Genomic DNA, 17124 nt, shown 5'->3' on the forward strand with positions numbered 1-17124 from the left:
GCAGCATCTCTTCCTGCTTATGGGTCCTGTCTCCATGCTTTAATAAACCACCATTTTGCATCAAAGATGTCTCAAGATTTCCTTCTTGGTCATCGGGCCCCCGACCTCACCCGAACCTCACCTATATTCTAGAACTTCATCAGTTTGGCCTTCTAAGAAACTCCTTATAAGGCACTGCTATTCCTTTTTGTGGATGATGAGACCAGGGATTGAGAATGCCTATTTGTTCAGGACATTAAAGGCAGAAAATAGCAAATTAAGGACTGAAGCTCTTGACTCCAAATCCTCTACTTTTCCCTTTAAATCATCACAATCCATTATTTTCTTGTTTAGATCATTCTCATTATCTAATTGGGAAACAAATTTACTGGGACAGAATAAAGAAAGTAGCAAAGCACTTCCCAATTGGATGTAATGTTTAAATGCTACTGTGGATCTTGTGGAGAAAAATGGGCCCACCTGTTATGCTAATTGAAGATGAATTCTATCCAAATGCAGAGCAATACTCTCTCCATTCAATTCCTAAAACTTATTGTTCTTAAAGAAGATAGTCAACGAATTTACAAAACTAATTTAGAAAACAACCAATTCATGAAACAAAACCTTTTTACTGAAATTGCAAGTCAATCAAGCAATTGTTTTTGAGAAATGACAGGATTTTGGATATATGTCCTTTGTGATTAGGGAGTTAGCCCCCTCACAGAAAAAGCTTAAGAGGAGATCATGGAAACATCCTATTGCCAGAGACTCTCTTCAGTTCATTCCCTTGTTTCTAACGCAGAGAAAACAATGTAGCCTGAAAGAATGCTCCTACAATTAAAAAGGTAGGATTCTTCTGGAGGTCAGAAGGATGGCTCCATGTTAAGCTCTCCTGGGCATGGCCAAGTGGGATGTAGGCCTATGGAGCATCTCTCACCTGAGCCCCATACACTCCAATCATTTTTTTTTTCATCTCCTCTTGGGGCAAGAGTTGTATCCAGTGAGAAACTATCTACACTGCCAGTTTAGAAGTTATTTTATGCTTAAAGAATGGCCGATCATTTGTTCAAATTAAAAAGGCCAGAGATTCAATCGTATCCTGGGCCAGTTTCCTTGTCATCATTTATAGATGCAAGGACCTCTGTCACCATCTGGGATGCAGTCTATGCATTAGACAAATTATGAGAAGAATTCAGCCTCAGTCAGGTCAATTTTGTTAAAAGCCTTCAGATCTTGGAGGATCAATGAACGTAAGAGAAAGGCTAACCCCAAGGGCTCCTGGTTGGTGAACAAACACATCAAAGAGAAATCACATTGTTCCCTTGGCCAACTTCAGATGTTGTTGTAGCCAGTTGATTTCAAGAGACTTGGAATGACAAACATGAACAGGTTACAAACATGGGACTCTTTCGTTATCTCCATTTAGCTGGGACTTTTATCCCTTTATTTTTCATGAGGTGGGTTATTTTAACAACAGATGCTGGTAACAATAGTCAACACCCAATCTGTTGTTTCCAACACAGTCTTTCCTAAGAGGGTATTTCTAGCATATTCGACAGAAAACATGATTTGTCCATCATTTCCATAGACTGCTGTGGGCTCTCAGGCAGAAAAATAAGGTGGCTCTGAGGAGGAGCTGGGGGAGTAAGTCATTTTTGGCCCTTTATGTTGGTTTGAGAGCATCTGGTCTTTTCCAGCCATTTTTTAGAGGGAGAATTGGTTGTGAGAACAATGTGGATGTTGATGGAGAAGTAGAAGGTGGGCCAGAGTGGTCAGTTGTCTAGGTGACAAATGGCAATAAGGATGTCATTTTCTGAGAATGCGTCTATTAATGCCCAGTAGTACACATGCAAAGATAATTAGGGCATGGTCCCCTCCATCAATAATGTAATACTGATGGATTAACATTCTAGAATTAATATTTTAGATTTGGTCATTTAGGGAAGGTCATAGGTACCTCCAGCACAATCATTTAAGCAAATGCATAAAATGGACCTTCTCTCTAGGATAGTTCTGATGAAATTGCTTCTACAGGTTGGAAATTGGTGCTCAAGACCCTACTGAAAAACAAGTGTGGACATTTCATTCAGGGAATCAAATGCAAAAACTGTCATAGTTATTTGGGTTTTATTTATAACAGGGAGAAGAATTAATAAACTGACATTACATTTGCTCCAAATCTAAACTCAATGTCCCATTTTGGGAAGATCTGTGTCAGCTTTACTCTGACAAGTCAGAAAAAACAGAGACAAACACAAAACCAGCCCAGATACCAGCAGTGGCTCATGAACCAGTGGCCGGTCAATACAGGAATCAGCTGGCTCTTCATCTTCCTGAGTCAGCCTTCCCTTTCCAACCAGTGGATTTTAGATTTCAATCTCTTGACTCCATTGCTCTGAGAGGCAGAGGTCTTCAAACTCCATTCCATATTTCCCTTTTGTATAGGCCTTTCTCTTCTCTCCCTTCCAAAGACAATGATTTTCTTCCTTGGGTTTCTGAGAAAGCTTTGTTCCCTAGACATTTTTATCCACCTTGCTGACCGAAGCCTTATTCATACTTCTCCTGTGGCCATGAGGATGTGACACCTGCTGGTAGGGGCTCCAGGCTCCTTCCTCTGAAGGCCAGTGGTCTGGATTTCTGACAGGGGCCATGAGAAACCTTTGAGTGAAAGAGCTCTGATCTCTGAGAATGTGAAGACTCTCACAAGTTTTTGCTTTACTTACCACTGCCTTTTAGATGGCGTCTTCCGTGAAGTTCTAAATTCTTCTTAATTCTTTGCAGACTGGGAATGAGCTCAGAGGGGAAGTTGTACCTTCCCATTGTGAGGTATACCAAGAAGCCTTCAGCATATCCCACCGCGGCCTCCCACACAGCAAACTCATTACCTCTGTGAGGATGGAGATGTTATGAATGTCATGACAGCAAGGGTGATCTCTGAAACTCATTGTGAGCATGGAGTTGAATGGCCATTATCAGAGATCACAATAGCTGGCATTATTCGTATGGGTTTTACCAGCTATAAAACACACTTAGCGACACATCTCATTGGATTCTCACACTCTCAATGAGAGGCAAGTAAGGCATAGATCATTCTAATCTCATTTTACAGAAGAGAAAAGAGCAGCCCTGGGGAGGTGAAGCAGCTAGGGGGACACCAGCCCTGTGCTTCTGGAAAACTCACCCTCTTGTGTTCTGGAAAATAGCTAGCCAAAAAGAGCCATCCTTCCCCTGTGACTTACACATGACTCACAGGTGTCTCCTTATTTCCCCTGTGAAGGAGCCAGACACAGACCCTCCTGTTCCCTGTCTTTGCCCAGAAGGGATTAGCTGTTTGACTAATTGAGACAAAATACCAGCTAACTTGACTTAGTCAAACTCTTACCAGATTTCTCTTCTTTCTGGGTTTGACCTTTGAACTTTGACTGTCCTAAGGTTGAGCCCCATCAGGTGGTAGACCAGTGAGAGAACAGGCTGACCTCAGGAAAGGCCTGTGGAAATGTCTTGGGAAAGACACGTGGACATGCGAGCTATCTCATCAAGCTGTCCAGTCATGCCGCTCCCCATTCCTGGTTCTTGCATTCCCAGCTTGCCCTTCCCAGAAAAGATAATTCCTTTTTGCCTGACCTTTGGAGGATCTTCTGCTGCAATAGTCACTTGGAGTACAGTTCCTCCTCACCGATGTCTTTGTAGGTGGTGGGGTACAGGCTAAGGATCAAAGGTGGCTTCCTGTCACCCAGCCATGGTCACTGCTGTGGTCCGCTTGCTGGGGTGGATGGTTGAACTGTGGCCTTGACTGCAGGTTCCAGGCTTGTTTCTTATGGTTCACCCGGAGCCCTTGCAGGACCGTGCCCTGCCGGGGTCTCTGGATTGAAGCTCTTGCATGGGAAATGGAGAGCACTCTCCAAGGACACCGGTGCTCCAGGGAAGACTTACGCTGCCGGGTTTACACTGCTGTCTTACCTGAACCTGAGAACAAGTTGTCTGTGTCCCACAAAGGAGTGAGTGACAAGGAGGAATGGACAGGAATTTGAGATGGAAAAATGAGTCATCTTCCCAGTGGTTCTGTTCTGTTTGGGGAAGAATGCAGGGATGTCAGGCATCCTTATTTGGAGGTGAGTTCGAAAACAATCCAAAGCAGCACCATTCCGTTGAGCTCAGAGCAGAGCTGAGAACTGCATGTGTGCCCACATGCCGTTTAGAGGCATCTGGAGGCACAGGGTTGGACGGGTCATCCTTCTCCTGAAAGGCTTCATGGTCTTGTGGAGGACCCTTGTACATGACCCGGATTCAAGAAACGAGTGCAGAATTCCCTGCAAAGTGGGCAGCCAGCCTTCTGGTTCTTGGCTAATCGTCTTATAGCTGTGCAGCTTGTTGGCCCACTTCTTACACTTTTCTTTTCCATAATGCTGACCACAGTGGAAGGAGTTCATGAAGAAATTCTGAATTTTATTATTGCATCGCTTTATAAGGCAGATAATCGATGGGACTTTGCTGTTAGGATTCCTGTATCTTGTTGGTTCCTGTGGTGGTTATGGGTCACCACTTCTTCCATACTCCCAAGGGTGGAAGGCTCTTCTCTATGAGCCACCTGCAACATTACCTGCTTTTGTGGCTGGATTCCTTAAAATCCAATATATTCTGAAGGATGTGATCAATAAGCAGATGGTTCAGGCCCAGGCCCATGCCAAGAAATGAGGCATCTAATTAGCAGTTAGGCCAGGGTGTGAGGCAGTTGCAGAAGGGGGGGGGTGGAACCCCTGCCTGGGCTGGGAGACCCCCGAATAAGACAATCAGGGCTGGTGGTGTGACATGTCGACACAAGGTAGTTGTTCGAAGTGAGAACACAGCCTGGACCTTCAGGCTGTGCTCATTAGGGCTTCGCAGAATCCCCAATTATCTTTTGACCTGGCCCTGAGCTAGGCCCCTTTGCATTGCCCTGAGAAAAGAGTCCATGGATCAAAAAAAGAACACCCACTTGGAAATTATGCATGGGTTTGGCTCTGAAGCTAAGTTGGTAGAACACAGAAAAGGAGTGTTCTCTGCAGCCAGTGATGGCCACAGAAAGGAGGAGAGGCGAGATGGAGGCAGAGGCAGGCACCAGCAGGGGGTGCAGTGTGGTGCCCTGCACACAGGTGGGGAGGAGACAGTTCTGGGGAAGAGGCCAGCATACGGCCTGCCATGAATCCCAGAGGGAAGTTTCAATTAATCTATGAGTCTCACTAAACATGTCAAGAGAGTAGGGACTCCTTCCCATTCCCGTCCCCCTGTCTCTGGGCTCAGATGGAACAGAAGGGGGCTTTTCTCTCCTCTGTGCCTGGGAGAACCCACTGCTGAGTGTCCCCTGGCACCAGAGGAGAGAACTGAGCTCACTCCGACAGCGCTTCCTGTGATAGGTGAAATATACTATCGACCCACTGCCAGCCTGATGTTCCCTAGGGGACGGTTTTGTTGTGGTTCCAGTGTTTTCCTGCGTAGCCCTCCATGATGCTTCTAACATGAAATGCAGACTGTGAAAGAGAAGATAGTGTCTGGAGTCTGGTCTATCCCAAAGCAACTGTCCTAATGCTCCTGGGGCCAATTAAGACAGAGGGTGTCAAGGCTGTACCTGTGGGAAGCGACATACTTCTCAAGTCCATTGACGCAGCTCTATGAATTAGGGTTAGCACCTTGACAACAAGTAAACATATTAAAAAAAAAAAAAAAGTCATGCAATGTTTCTCTTTCTCAATCTGGTTTCCCTTCTTCTTCATCATGCAAGAAACCAAGAGAATAAAATTAACATTCATTGCTTCTTGTTCTGGGGGAAGAAAGACAATTGGTTGGATTCTGTAGGCAGATGAGTGACTGTATCTAAGGTTGTACTAACTGACTACAGGTAGTAAAATTATATTCATTATGATGTTTAAATTCTTTTTTTTACGTATGACAATTCTGTTGGTCTTTATTTTTTTTTGCAACTTTATTTTATTTTTTTCAGTGTTCCAAGATTCATTGTTTATGCACCACACCCAGTGCTCCATGTAAACATGCCCTCCTTAATACCCACCACCAGGCTCACCCATCCCCCAACCCCTCTACACCCCCAAAACAGATAATCATGTCGAAAAATGGGCAGAAGACACGAACAGACACTTCTCCAAAGAAGGTATACAAATGGCTAACAGACACATGAAAAAAAGTTCATCATCACTAGCCATCAGGGAAACTCAAATCAAAACCACACTGAGATACCACCTTACACCTGTCAGAATGGCCAAAATCAACATGACAGGAAACAACAAGTGTTGGAGAGGATGTGGAGAAAGGAGAACCCTCTTACACTGTTGGTGGGAATGCAAGTTGGTGCAGCCACTTTGGAAAACAATGTGGAGATTCCTCAAAAAATTAAAAATAGAGCTACCCTATGACCTTGCAATTTCACTATTGGGTATTTACCCCCAAGATACAGGTGTAGTGAAAGGAGGGCCATATTTACTCCAATGGCAATGTCCACAATTGCCAAACCATAGAAAGAGCCGAGTTGCCCTTCAACAGATGAATAGATAAAGAAGATGTGGTCCATATATACAATGTTGTTTAAATTTATGTGTGTTGACTTGGCAATTCTATAGTGCCCAGTTCTTTGGTCGAACACTAGTTTAGATGTTGCCATGAAGACATTTTTTTAAAAGATGTGATTAACACCTAAATCTCTAGGCTTTGAGTAAAGCCAGTTACCCTTCATAATGTGAGTGAAAGTGAAACTCATCCGATCAGTTGAAGGCCTTAAGAACAAAGACTGAGGTTTCCAGAAGAAGGAATTCTATCTTAAGACCAGAAACATAGAAATCTTGCCAGAGTTTTTGTTTGTAGATTTTGGAATCAATATTATAACATTACAAATCTTGCCTGAATTTCTAGTCTGCGAGCCTGTCATATAGATTTTGGACTTGTCATCATCCCACAAAATCACATGAGCCGGTTCATTAAAACAACCCCCCCCATATATATCCTATCCTCTCTCTCTCTCTCTCTCTCTCTCTATATATATATATATATATATATATATATCCTATTGTCTCTATTTCTCTGGAGAACTCTAATATACTCAATCCAGAGGAAGTGCTCTCCCTGGCCAGACTTACTGGCTAACATTCTAGTCTAGTTGCCTGCAAACATGACATAATATGTTCTTTTTCCAAGAATGGAGGGCTAGGGTAGAGACGATATCCGCCCATCCATCTCCCCGTTCCCTTAGCTTCTGTCCTTATTTTAATCCTTCCAACCTACTCTTCTGCTCCAAGAGTGCTACCTACATTAACTCTTATCTCTCCAAAATTAAATAAACACTGCCTAAAGTGGCTGCTCTGGCTTGGACTCCCACCACCCGTGTAAGAGGTTTCCTCTTTCTCCACATGAGGTATCTACCCCAAGATATATAGTGAAAAGAAGAGACACATGCACCCCAATGTTCATAGCAGCAATGTCCACAATAGCCATACTGTGGAAGGAACCGAGGTGCCCTTCAACTGATGAATGGATAAAAAAGATGTGGTGTGTATATATACAATGGAGTATGATGCCTTCATCAGAAAGGATGAATACCCACCATTCGCATCAGCATGGATGGCACTGGAGGGGATTATACAAGCCAAATAAGTCAAGCAGAGAAAGACAATTATCGTATGGTTTCACTCGTATGTGGAACATAAAGAATAGCTCGGAAGACCATAGGGGAAGGGAGGGAAAACTGAAGGGGGGGAATTAGGGTTTCAGAGGGATGTGGGTGGGGGATGGGGTAGCCAGGTGGAGGGCTTGTGTTGTGATGAGCACTGAGTGTTATATGTAAGTAATGAATCATGGAACACTACATCAAAAAATTTGATGTACTTATGGTGACTAACTGAATGTAATAAAAAAAAGTCTAAGAATATGCAGATAGTTCAAATCAAAAAGCTAACTTTCTTGGCTATAATGTATGGGTACAACTCTCTTCCTTGTGATCTTCACTAAAGAAGACTTTTCTGGAAAATATTACTCTGCTACTCCTGGCAGCCCTTGGTCAAGGGGCTGATTTATTATTTTAGATGGTTTCGACATGACTTGGAATGTAAAAGTACATCTTTTTATATGTATTTATTTGCAGAGAACCCATGGGCCTTAGCCCATTTCTGTCCCCACAGTTGGGTTTGCTCTCATTGAAATGCTAAACATCTCAGCGACAGTCAGGCATTGGGAACAGGATAAGGGATGATGATGCCTCAAAGTGAGTGATTCCACTTAGTATGATTTGGGGGTCACTATCCTCATCGTAGAGGAAATGGAGTGGTAGATACCCATCTGTGAAAGGAACACAACGAAGCTACATAATTCCTCTTGTAATCTGGTTGGTTCTGTAACCAAGCCTTAAAAATGACATCGACATTGAATCACTGCCCACAAAGGGAGAACGAGAAACCTCTTCAGATGTGCCTCTAACAAAGCATCCACAGCTTAACTCAGTGGCCAGTGAGGCCAGTCCTCTAAACGTTCAAATGGGATTCAGATATTTACTAGGCACACTACAGGCAGATTTTTTAATTGAATGAGTGACATGCAGCATTGGGGATATAAATTTAATATGAAATATTAAATTTAAACCAGGCAAACTGTTCAAATACAGAAAGCAAGCAGATATGGAAGCATAAGAGTGGCATTGAAATTGCTTTGCTATTTCTTTTACTTTTTTTTAAGATTTTATTTATTTATTTGACAGAGAGAGAGATCACAAGTAGGCAGAGAGACAGGCAGAGAGAGAGGGGGAAGCAGGCTCCCCGCTGAGCAGAGATCCCGATGTGGGGCTCAATCCCAGGACCCTGAAGTTATGAGCTGAGCTGAAGGCCAAGGCTTTAACCCACTGAGCCAATCAGGCGCCCCTGTTTTGCTATTTCAGTTTGGTCATTTAGCTTTTGGGATCAGATGACAGGATATATTAAAAATTATGTTAATTTTTATATCTGATAAAATGCATATAACATAAAACTTACAAATCTAACCATTTTTAAAAAGATTTTATTTATTTATTTGACAGAGAAGACACAGTGAGAGAGGGAACACAGACAGGGGCAAAGGGAGAGGCAGAAGCAGGATTCCCACCAAACAGAAAGATGAATGGGGGGCTCTATCCCAGGACCATGCGATCATGACCTGAGCCAAAGGCAGACACTGACCGACTGAGCCACCCAGGCACCCCTTAACCATTTTTAAGTGTACATTTCAATAGTGTCAAGTATATTCATGCTGCTATGTAGACAATCTCCAGAACTTTCTCATCTTGCAAAACTGCAATTCTGTACCCATTGCATGACAATTTCCTCCTCCCCAGACCCTGGCAATCACCATTCTACTTTCTGTTTCTATGAGTTTTACTAAACTTGATTCCTCATATAAGGGGACTCTTACACTATTTGTCTTTTTGTGATTGTCTTATTTCATTTGGCATAATGTCCTCAAGGTTTATCCTATTCTACCTATAGTAGAATTCCCTTCCTTTTTAAGACTGAGTAATATTCCATTGCATGCATCTACATTTTTTTTAATCCAACCAAAGATGGATTTCTGGGTGCTTTCCCTCTTGGTTATTGTGAAAATTCTGCCATAAACAAGGGTATAAAAAATACCTCTTTGAGACTCTGCATTCCTTTTTTTTGGATATGTACCAAGAAATGGTAATGCTGGAATCATACGGTGATTCTATTTTTAAATGAATAAATTCACCTCTCTTGCCTTGTTTTTAAAACCATTTTTAAAAAAAAAGATTTTTATTTTTTTGTCAGAGAGAGAGAGAGCACAAGCAGGGGGAGTGGCAGGCAGAGGGAGAGAAAGAAACAGGTTCCCTGATGAGCAGGGAGCCCAGTGCGGGGCTCGATCCCAGGACTCTGGGATCATGACCTGAGCTTAAGGCAGCTGCTTAACCAACTGAGCCACCCAGGCACCCCTCTCCTGCCTTTTCTTTAAAAGCAAGAAGCTAAATTTTGGCCGAGATAGGGTATGAAACTCATCAGGGATTGCACAATGAGTAACCAGTAAATCCAGGACTTGAAACATTGGTCAAACTACAAACTCAGGGTCTTTGACCTGTAGTAGCATTTTTCCAGCTAGGTTCTTTGGAGCACTGGGCTGGTTCAGGCCATCTTTGGGGGCTGGAGTGGGTTTGGGGGTATATTACTTTTTCTAAGGCTGCTGTAACAAAATGCTGCAAACTGGGTGGCTTACAGGGACAAAAACTTACCATCTCAGTTCCAGTTCTGGGGGCTGGGAATCCAAAATCAAGGTGTTGGCAGGGCCATGCCCCCCCTAACACCTCTAGGGGAGGATCCTTTGTCGCCTTTTGCAGTTTCTTGCACCCCTAGACGTTCCTTGGCTTGTGTCAGCATCACTCCGATCTCCGCCTCTGTCTTCACACTGCCGTCTTCCCTCTGTGTTGTGTCTTCACATGGTATTCTCTTCCCTGTGTGACGTTCTCTTCTAAGGACACCAGTCATATTGGATGATGGGTCCACCTCCTCTAGTGTGACGTCACCTTAACTCATTACCTCTGCAGACTCTTCCCCCCCAAAGATCACATTCACAGGTACTGGGTGTTAGGATTTCAATTTCTCCTTTTTTGGGGGGTTGGTGGAGGGGGCACAATTCAGTCAATATCAGGAGGTGAAAAGACACCACGTGAGTGGGGTTCTCCTCTGCATCCCAACTTCAGTTAAGGGTGCCCGGCTTTTGCTTGGTTAATATTTGAGGAATTCTGAAGGACTCTAAGAGCACCACTGCCAAGTAACTGACTGAAAGCCACTTACCTACAGTCTGCCCCTTCCTACAAAGAAGCAGACAAAAACATCACTCATCTGGCTTTGAAAATGCTTTTGCTTAAGGCTTTGTAACTGGTTTTTCTTCTACAAGCCCTTATCTTACTCAGCTCCGACGGGGCACACAGGGCCAGTTGCTGAAGATGAGTGCTGCTCTCAGTCGACCACTGAAAAGAGAGTGAATAACATTGGTCCGGCCATTCTCTCCATCTCTGTCCCCTTTGAGTCCCCTTGAATCGCCATATGTGCGATGCATGTGTGGTCTGTTCCCACTAGGGGCTCTGTGTCAACCATTCTGCCCCTTATGCTTTCTGGTGTGCTTGGAACCAACAGCGTCCTTTAATTAAAGGCAGTGGGTGGCATGATGACAGGATTAGTGTCAATGCTGGCTCCCTAAGGACTAGGGAACGTTGTGGCTGAAGTTTTCCCATCTGCATAAGCGGACTGTTCATAGGTTGATGAAAAATCTAAGAGGGGTAGCACTTACCTCCTCGCTCGCTGTCTGCCCTACGGACCAGGAAATTGTAAAGCTGAGTCCCACGGGACTTGCTGGACTGTCTCACTTAACTGAAAATGGAGGGTGCTAGGACTCCAAACGCATTGCTGTTGGGCCCTTTGCTTCACCGCAGAATGAACAACAGTGATGTTCTGTGAAACACCAGTTAACAGCCGTTGTAGGAAAGGCTCAGCCGTTCTGTGGGACTGCAGCCGTATTACTCAAGTGCAATGAGCCAAAAAAATAAAATCTCGTTTTCAGGCAGCACGAGGACAGACTCATGCCCAGGCCATGTAAGACCCTTTTCCGTCTTATTGTGGATTTGGAGGGTACTTACTCAGCCTTATGGGCACGTGAAAGGAACAATCTGGCTTAGGAACTGAATGGAAATGAGTATCAGGGACAGAGCTTTTGCTAACTATAGACAGAATATTCAAATGCAGAGTTTGCAAAGTGCCTGATTTCTAAAGATCCTACCCCCAAAACCCCCTTCCCTCGTTCCACACATGAGAAAGGGTTTAGAAATGACCATCAACTCAGAGTAAATTCTTTTACAAAAGCAATATTTATTTGATTTGCTTATGTACAAAAAGTAAACTCCAACTGAACATAAAATCAGATAAAATCCTTTTGGCCGCACTGACTTTAATTACCCATTATCCTAGAGTCACAATTAACCCCTTAAACAATAGATGGCACCACAGTGTTACGTTTGTTATACAGAAAGGATTCGGCTATTTTAAGAACGTTAAATAGAGAAAAAGAGATCATAAAGCCACCTGGGGTGTCAAAGGACTCAGAGATCATCGCTCCACTAAAAGAAACCATCAGAACAGCAAATCTCCAACCAAAAATAACATAGTTAAGGGCCCGGACGCACTTCTACTTGGTTGACTCAGCATAAGAGGCCCAGGTACTTTGTAATCGCGTTGCATTTTAATTTTCCCAGAGCACATGGTGTGTGAAACAAACACAGCTGGGTTGTGGGGTCCCTAAACTGAGTTCCAAGTGGGGTTTTTACAAAGTTGCCATTGTTTCCTTTGAAGGGTCTGGTAGCAGGGAGTCATTTTCCCTTGAATGTGGCAAGGGTGTGTTGGGATCAACTCACAATGTCTTTGCTAACTTTATGGCAAAACGGACATACTCTGGGTTAGGCCATGAAGCCAGTGACAACGTCACACGCCTGAAGATTTCTTTAACAGCCTGAATCATGTAGTTTCACTCTTTTTGCTAAACTTAGTTATTGAACGGCTTTGAAAGAAACTCAACATCGTTATGAAAGATCATCCTTCCAGTGATCTATGTACACGTTTATTTTAAACCAGCTGGAGACTTGGGCCAAATGTCTTTGCCTGGTGTCTGCACTCACAGCTCTCTAGGAAGCAGGCAACCGTTTCATTGGAGTGACTGAGGCCAGAAACAGACTTGGTCTGATCTCTCAATAGTTCGTGCCTATTTTTAAGAATAACACGAGAATAAGAAGATACTTTTAAAAATTGAGAATCTGTAGTTTGTAAAACTACTGTCATTTTAGTATGAGCTCAGTGCTGACCTTTTCAGATCAATTGTAAATAATAAATTTTCCCAAGGGAAGTATTTCTAGTAGAAGTGGGATAAATATGAGCTAAAGCTATAGCTTCCGTACCATAAATATTAGCCTCTTGGGGCTTAGCACTCTTTCAGGGTGTGGGAATACTGCTTAAGAGCTTATATGAATATACACCTTAGCTTACACAGACAGAATATAGGAAATGTCTGAATGATCTACATCTGGTATTGGGTAATATTACAAATACCACCATTACGCAAATTTTCTGGAACACACGGTAACAACCCCTCATAGACACAACTGCGACAGACCAAGGTTTACGCCCCCCTAGGGCAGAACAAAAATCCACTTAAAAAAAAAAAATCTCGGGACGAGGTGGAATTAAATGACATCTCAAGTCCAGACTCCTCGCTAGAGGATATTAGACCGTGGGAGAAAAATGTCACAGAACAGGGTTCCCCACGAGACCCTGCTCTGCACTGAGTCCCCCGCCTAAATATCCAGAAGGTCATCGCCACTTTCGTCGCTCTCCACCGTCAGCTGCCGGGTCCACCACTTCTTAACCTCCGAACCACACGACGCCGTGTCGGTCATGGGGTTCATTTTGCACACTACAGATTTCATAGTTGTGCGCCCTGCAAATCGCAAGTTGACCGAAGACACTGAGTGGCTTATTGGTTTGGGTGCTGTGGAATTGACAAGAGTCCTATGAGCAACGCGGAGCTGTTCACCCCTGCAAGCCCTTCCCGGAAAGCTGTGATGTCCCCACCAGTAACAACCAGTTCTGCTCAACACGCCCCCCACAGAACGTTAAGTATGAACCCCTTCTAGCTCTTGGTTCTTTATATTCATAACCTTTAAATGCATGGACTTTAAAATTATGTCCATGGACAACTTGTAATATCTTTTGAAAACATGCTACCTGCTCCCCATCACACTTTGAGATAATCACAAAAAACTTAATAAAAAAAAAATCACTAAATGTTCCAGTCTGGGCAAATGTGTCATAGAAATATGGGTGAGTGGCTGTTCGTTAGCATATACAAAGGGAAAAAAAATAAGCAAAGCAAAAGGACAGATAGTGTAAGCAATAGTGAGGGGAGTCTAAACAACTTGAGAGGCCGACCCGAATTTGAAATCCGAGACCCCAAACCCACAGGGTGTAGACTCATCTCCAACGCCTGAATCAATGGAGAAAGGGCCCAGAGCACACACCTGAGGGCAGCCGCCACTGCCCGAACTTCCTTTGGGGTTTCCCGGGGTCCGCGGCGTCCTGCCGGCTGCCCCCTCGGTCGGACAGCGTGGGGCTCAGGAGCTGCTGCTGGCTGCTGGTCTGCACGGGCCAAGAGGGAGGCACTTAGGGCCCTTTCCGACCGCTGTGCTCCCCTTCTGCCCTCTGCACTGGTCTGGACTCTCGATTTATTGTAAGAAAGGAAGAAAGCACCGCAGAAAACAGTGGGAGAAACAGTACGGGAGGGGGAAGTGGAAAATGGATTCAGAGAGTCCAGGAAAGTGAGAGTCACCGCTGCACACGGTGAAGAGAAGGGGCCGCAACTCTCCAGCTAGCGTCTCCTCCTGGCGTCCCTCCGGGATTCCTCCACCCCCACGGCTCCGCCCCTCCCCCCCAGCACCTGCTGTGTAGCCACGGACCAGGAAGGAAGGGGGCCAGCAGGGACTGCCGGTTCCGGGAAGTATATTCTTGCCAACCTGGAGGTCAGTCCTGCGCTCCGGAAAGAGAGTTCTCAGCAGGTAAAACTCCCGACAGCCCCGAGGAGAACGAAGCTGATACCCGTTAAGACGAATGTCAGAGAAAGGCTGAGACTCTGCACACGTTTTGCTGTCTCTGGTGCACCGTCCCCTTCTCCTGTCTTGTCACTGTCTTGGTCTCCATGTCACTTCAGTATCTCCTCTTGGTTTTGGGTTAGCTCTGCAGTCGTCGCTTTGCCAGCCTCATCCCTGCCCGGCTGGCTGTCCTCATCCTACCCCTGCTCCGCCCGCAGACAGGTGGCAAGGCCGCTGTAGCAGCCCCTCTGTCCCCCTTCCTCTCCCCCCCTCCGCCTTGGCTGACTGTCCCTGCAGGAGTCTCTGTTGGCAGATGATCCCTACTGCTGGGGAGCCAGCATCACCTAACTCCAACCCGCACTGCGGGACCGGAGGGCCCCTTGGAGCCCCCGGCCGGGCGCGGAGCCTCAGGCTTCAGTATTTACCGCGGCCCCGTCACTACACACACACCACGAAGCCTGACGCTGCCAGGGGCTTCTCTCCGGATGCCGGATCAACTCCAGCGGGTCCGCGACTGTGCCCTCATAAAGGACAGGACCTCCTGCAGCCGCTGGTCACCGGGCCGGGCTCTCCAGGGCGCCCGCGCCTCTCTGCGCATTTGTACGGACACATGGACGGGGACCTTGCGTCTGGGAATGGAAAAAAGCTACGGTCCTGGCAAAAAGAAGGTCCTCGGGCTAATCCTCATGAATCCCATATGCTCTAGTGGTGCCCAACTAAGGAAGGGCAAATCCTTAATGAGTCTATTTAAAAAGGTTGGTGACTAATTACAACCATTTTCACTGATTCTACTGCAAGTTCCTGTGACTTGGTAGAAGAACGCATTTAGGACTGAGTTTCAGTTTCAAACCATGTTCTTCACCTGATATCACTGGCCTCCAATTAAGCCCATAGAAATGCAACGTTAACTCTTTAGACAAAAATCGGCAGAACTAGTGAGTTCTGGGTATGCACTTTTTTTTTTTTTAAGTATTCATACAACTCAGAATGAGAATCTTTTGAAATAACCCCAAATGATTCTGAGTTGCAAAGATCCAAACATAATCTGGATCAACACCTTCCAACCGTTTTTAACTTAAAAATTTCCCATTGGAAATACTGTCACCTTGTTTGAAACAGCTATGTGAACAGCACCAATTTATTTTTTGTTTCTAAAATTGCACCTAATATCCTTGGAGGAAGGACCCTCATACCTCTGGTTGCATGTTATTATCCTGACTGTTAGCGTTCATGTCCTCACTGGGCTGGGTGGTCTCGATACTGGGAGGATTCAGGAAGCGGCTCAGCTCCTGCTGCTGGCTCTCTCTCAGGCTGTGGATGATGCTACAAGATTGTTGCTGTTTCTATGGAAATATGATTATGCTCTTGGTAACAGAGAAATCGGCCCAACATCCCCCATCCCCCACCACTCAAATCACATTTTCTTCTCTCCTCTCCAAAGAACCTGTGTGTTTGGCGACCTCTTAGGGATTCCAAATAAGGAAGCTTAACTAATTTCCCTATCACATTGCTATGAAGGAGGGCTCAGAGCCTGCCCAACCCATGCTCATTTGCATAACAATGGGAATAAGCATGTCCTTTGATACACCTTGTGTTGTACGTAAAATAGAATTTTTGAATAGTTAATGTAGGTGTTTTATTTTTTCCCTTCTTATTTCGCTTGGTGCTCAATAAGCCAGTAGTAACTGCCCTTTTCCTCTGGGTTGTTAGAGGCAGAAGCTTGGGTGGATGAGTGAAACCCTTGCTCTTGCCTTGGTTCTTGGATAGAAGCAGGCCAGTCTGTTTGGCACACATTGGGGAGCCCAGTCTGGTGCTGGTCCAGCTCCCCGTGTGCTCCTGGAGCCTGTAGTGGGGCAGGTTGGGTGGTTTTGTTTCTTGGGGGACCTTTTCTCATCCAATAGAAAGATATGTTTCCTGTAGCTGATATTGTTCTGAGACACAGAATTTTAAAAATCTATTAAATACAAATATTTAGTGATTAATTTGATTTTGTTCCTCTCTGAAGTGTAATTCATAACAGTAATTATCTAGTAGAAATGTCTATTGTAAACACAATGTATGTCCACACAGTATGTGTTCATTGATTTATGAGTCAGAGAATTTATAAGCTTGTAATTCTGAAGGCAGCAGACAGATCATTAAACTCTAGGAGAGGTGGCCTTTGTTAAAGACCAAACAATATCAATGGTATGGTGGAATTTTCAGAAACAATTTATAGGTAGTTTTGCACATTCAGTGGCCTCTCACATGTAGAGATTTGGGGCATTTTGAACAGTTGAGTTTGATAAATGGAGATCACAAATATTTTAATATCAATAAACTGCTTTCTTTTTTTCTTTTCTCTTTTTCTTTCTTTTTTTTTTTTTTTTTTTTAGGGAGAGAGATGTGGGGAGAGGGCGATGGGAAGAGGGAGAGAGAGGAGACTCTTAAGCAGTCTCCACGGTCAGCATGGAGCGCGATGCGTGGCTCGATCTCATGACCCTGAGATCATGACCTGA

General features: G+C 44.6%; 1 protein-coding gene across 3 annotated transcripts in view; it reads right to left on the reverse strand.

Moving 5' to 3' along the window:
• Nucleotides 1-12399: 12399 nt before the first annotated feature.
• The window catches only part of LOC111147028 (sodium leak channel, non-selective), a 291306-nt gene continuing 286581 nt past the window's right edge, over nt 12400-17124 (reverse strand). For 2 of the 3 annotated variants that reach the window (XM_022502881.1, XM_022502880.1), the window contains 3 exons: nt 15820-15969; nt 14060-14177; nt 13337-13530 (listed from right to left, as the gene is read on the reverse strand). In XM_022502881.1, the coding sequence (XP_022358589.1) occupies nt 13337-13530; nt 14060-14177; nt 15820-15969 (462 nt within the window). Of the gene's footprint in view, nt 13531-14059; nt 14178-15819; nt 15970-17124 lie in introns of all 3 variants that reach the window. The other variant, XM_022502882.1, reaches the window with a different exon arrangement.

This window comes from Enhydra lutris, unplaced genomic scaffold (genome assembly GCF_002288905.1).
Source record: "Enhydra lutris kenyoni isolate GAN:26980312 unplaced genomic scaffold, ASM228890v2 scaffoldscaffold15, whole genome shotgun sequence".
Classification (NCBI taxonomy): Eukaryota; Metazoa; Chordata; class Mammalia; order Carnivora; family Mustelidae; genus Enhydra; species Enhydra lutris.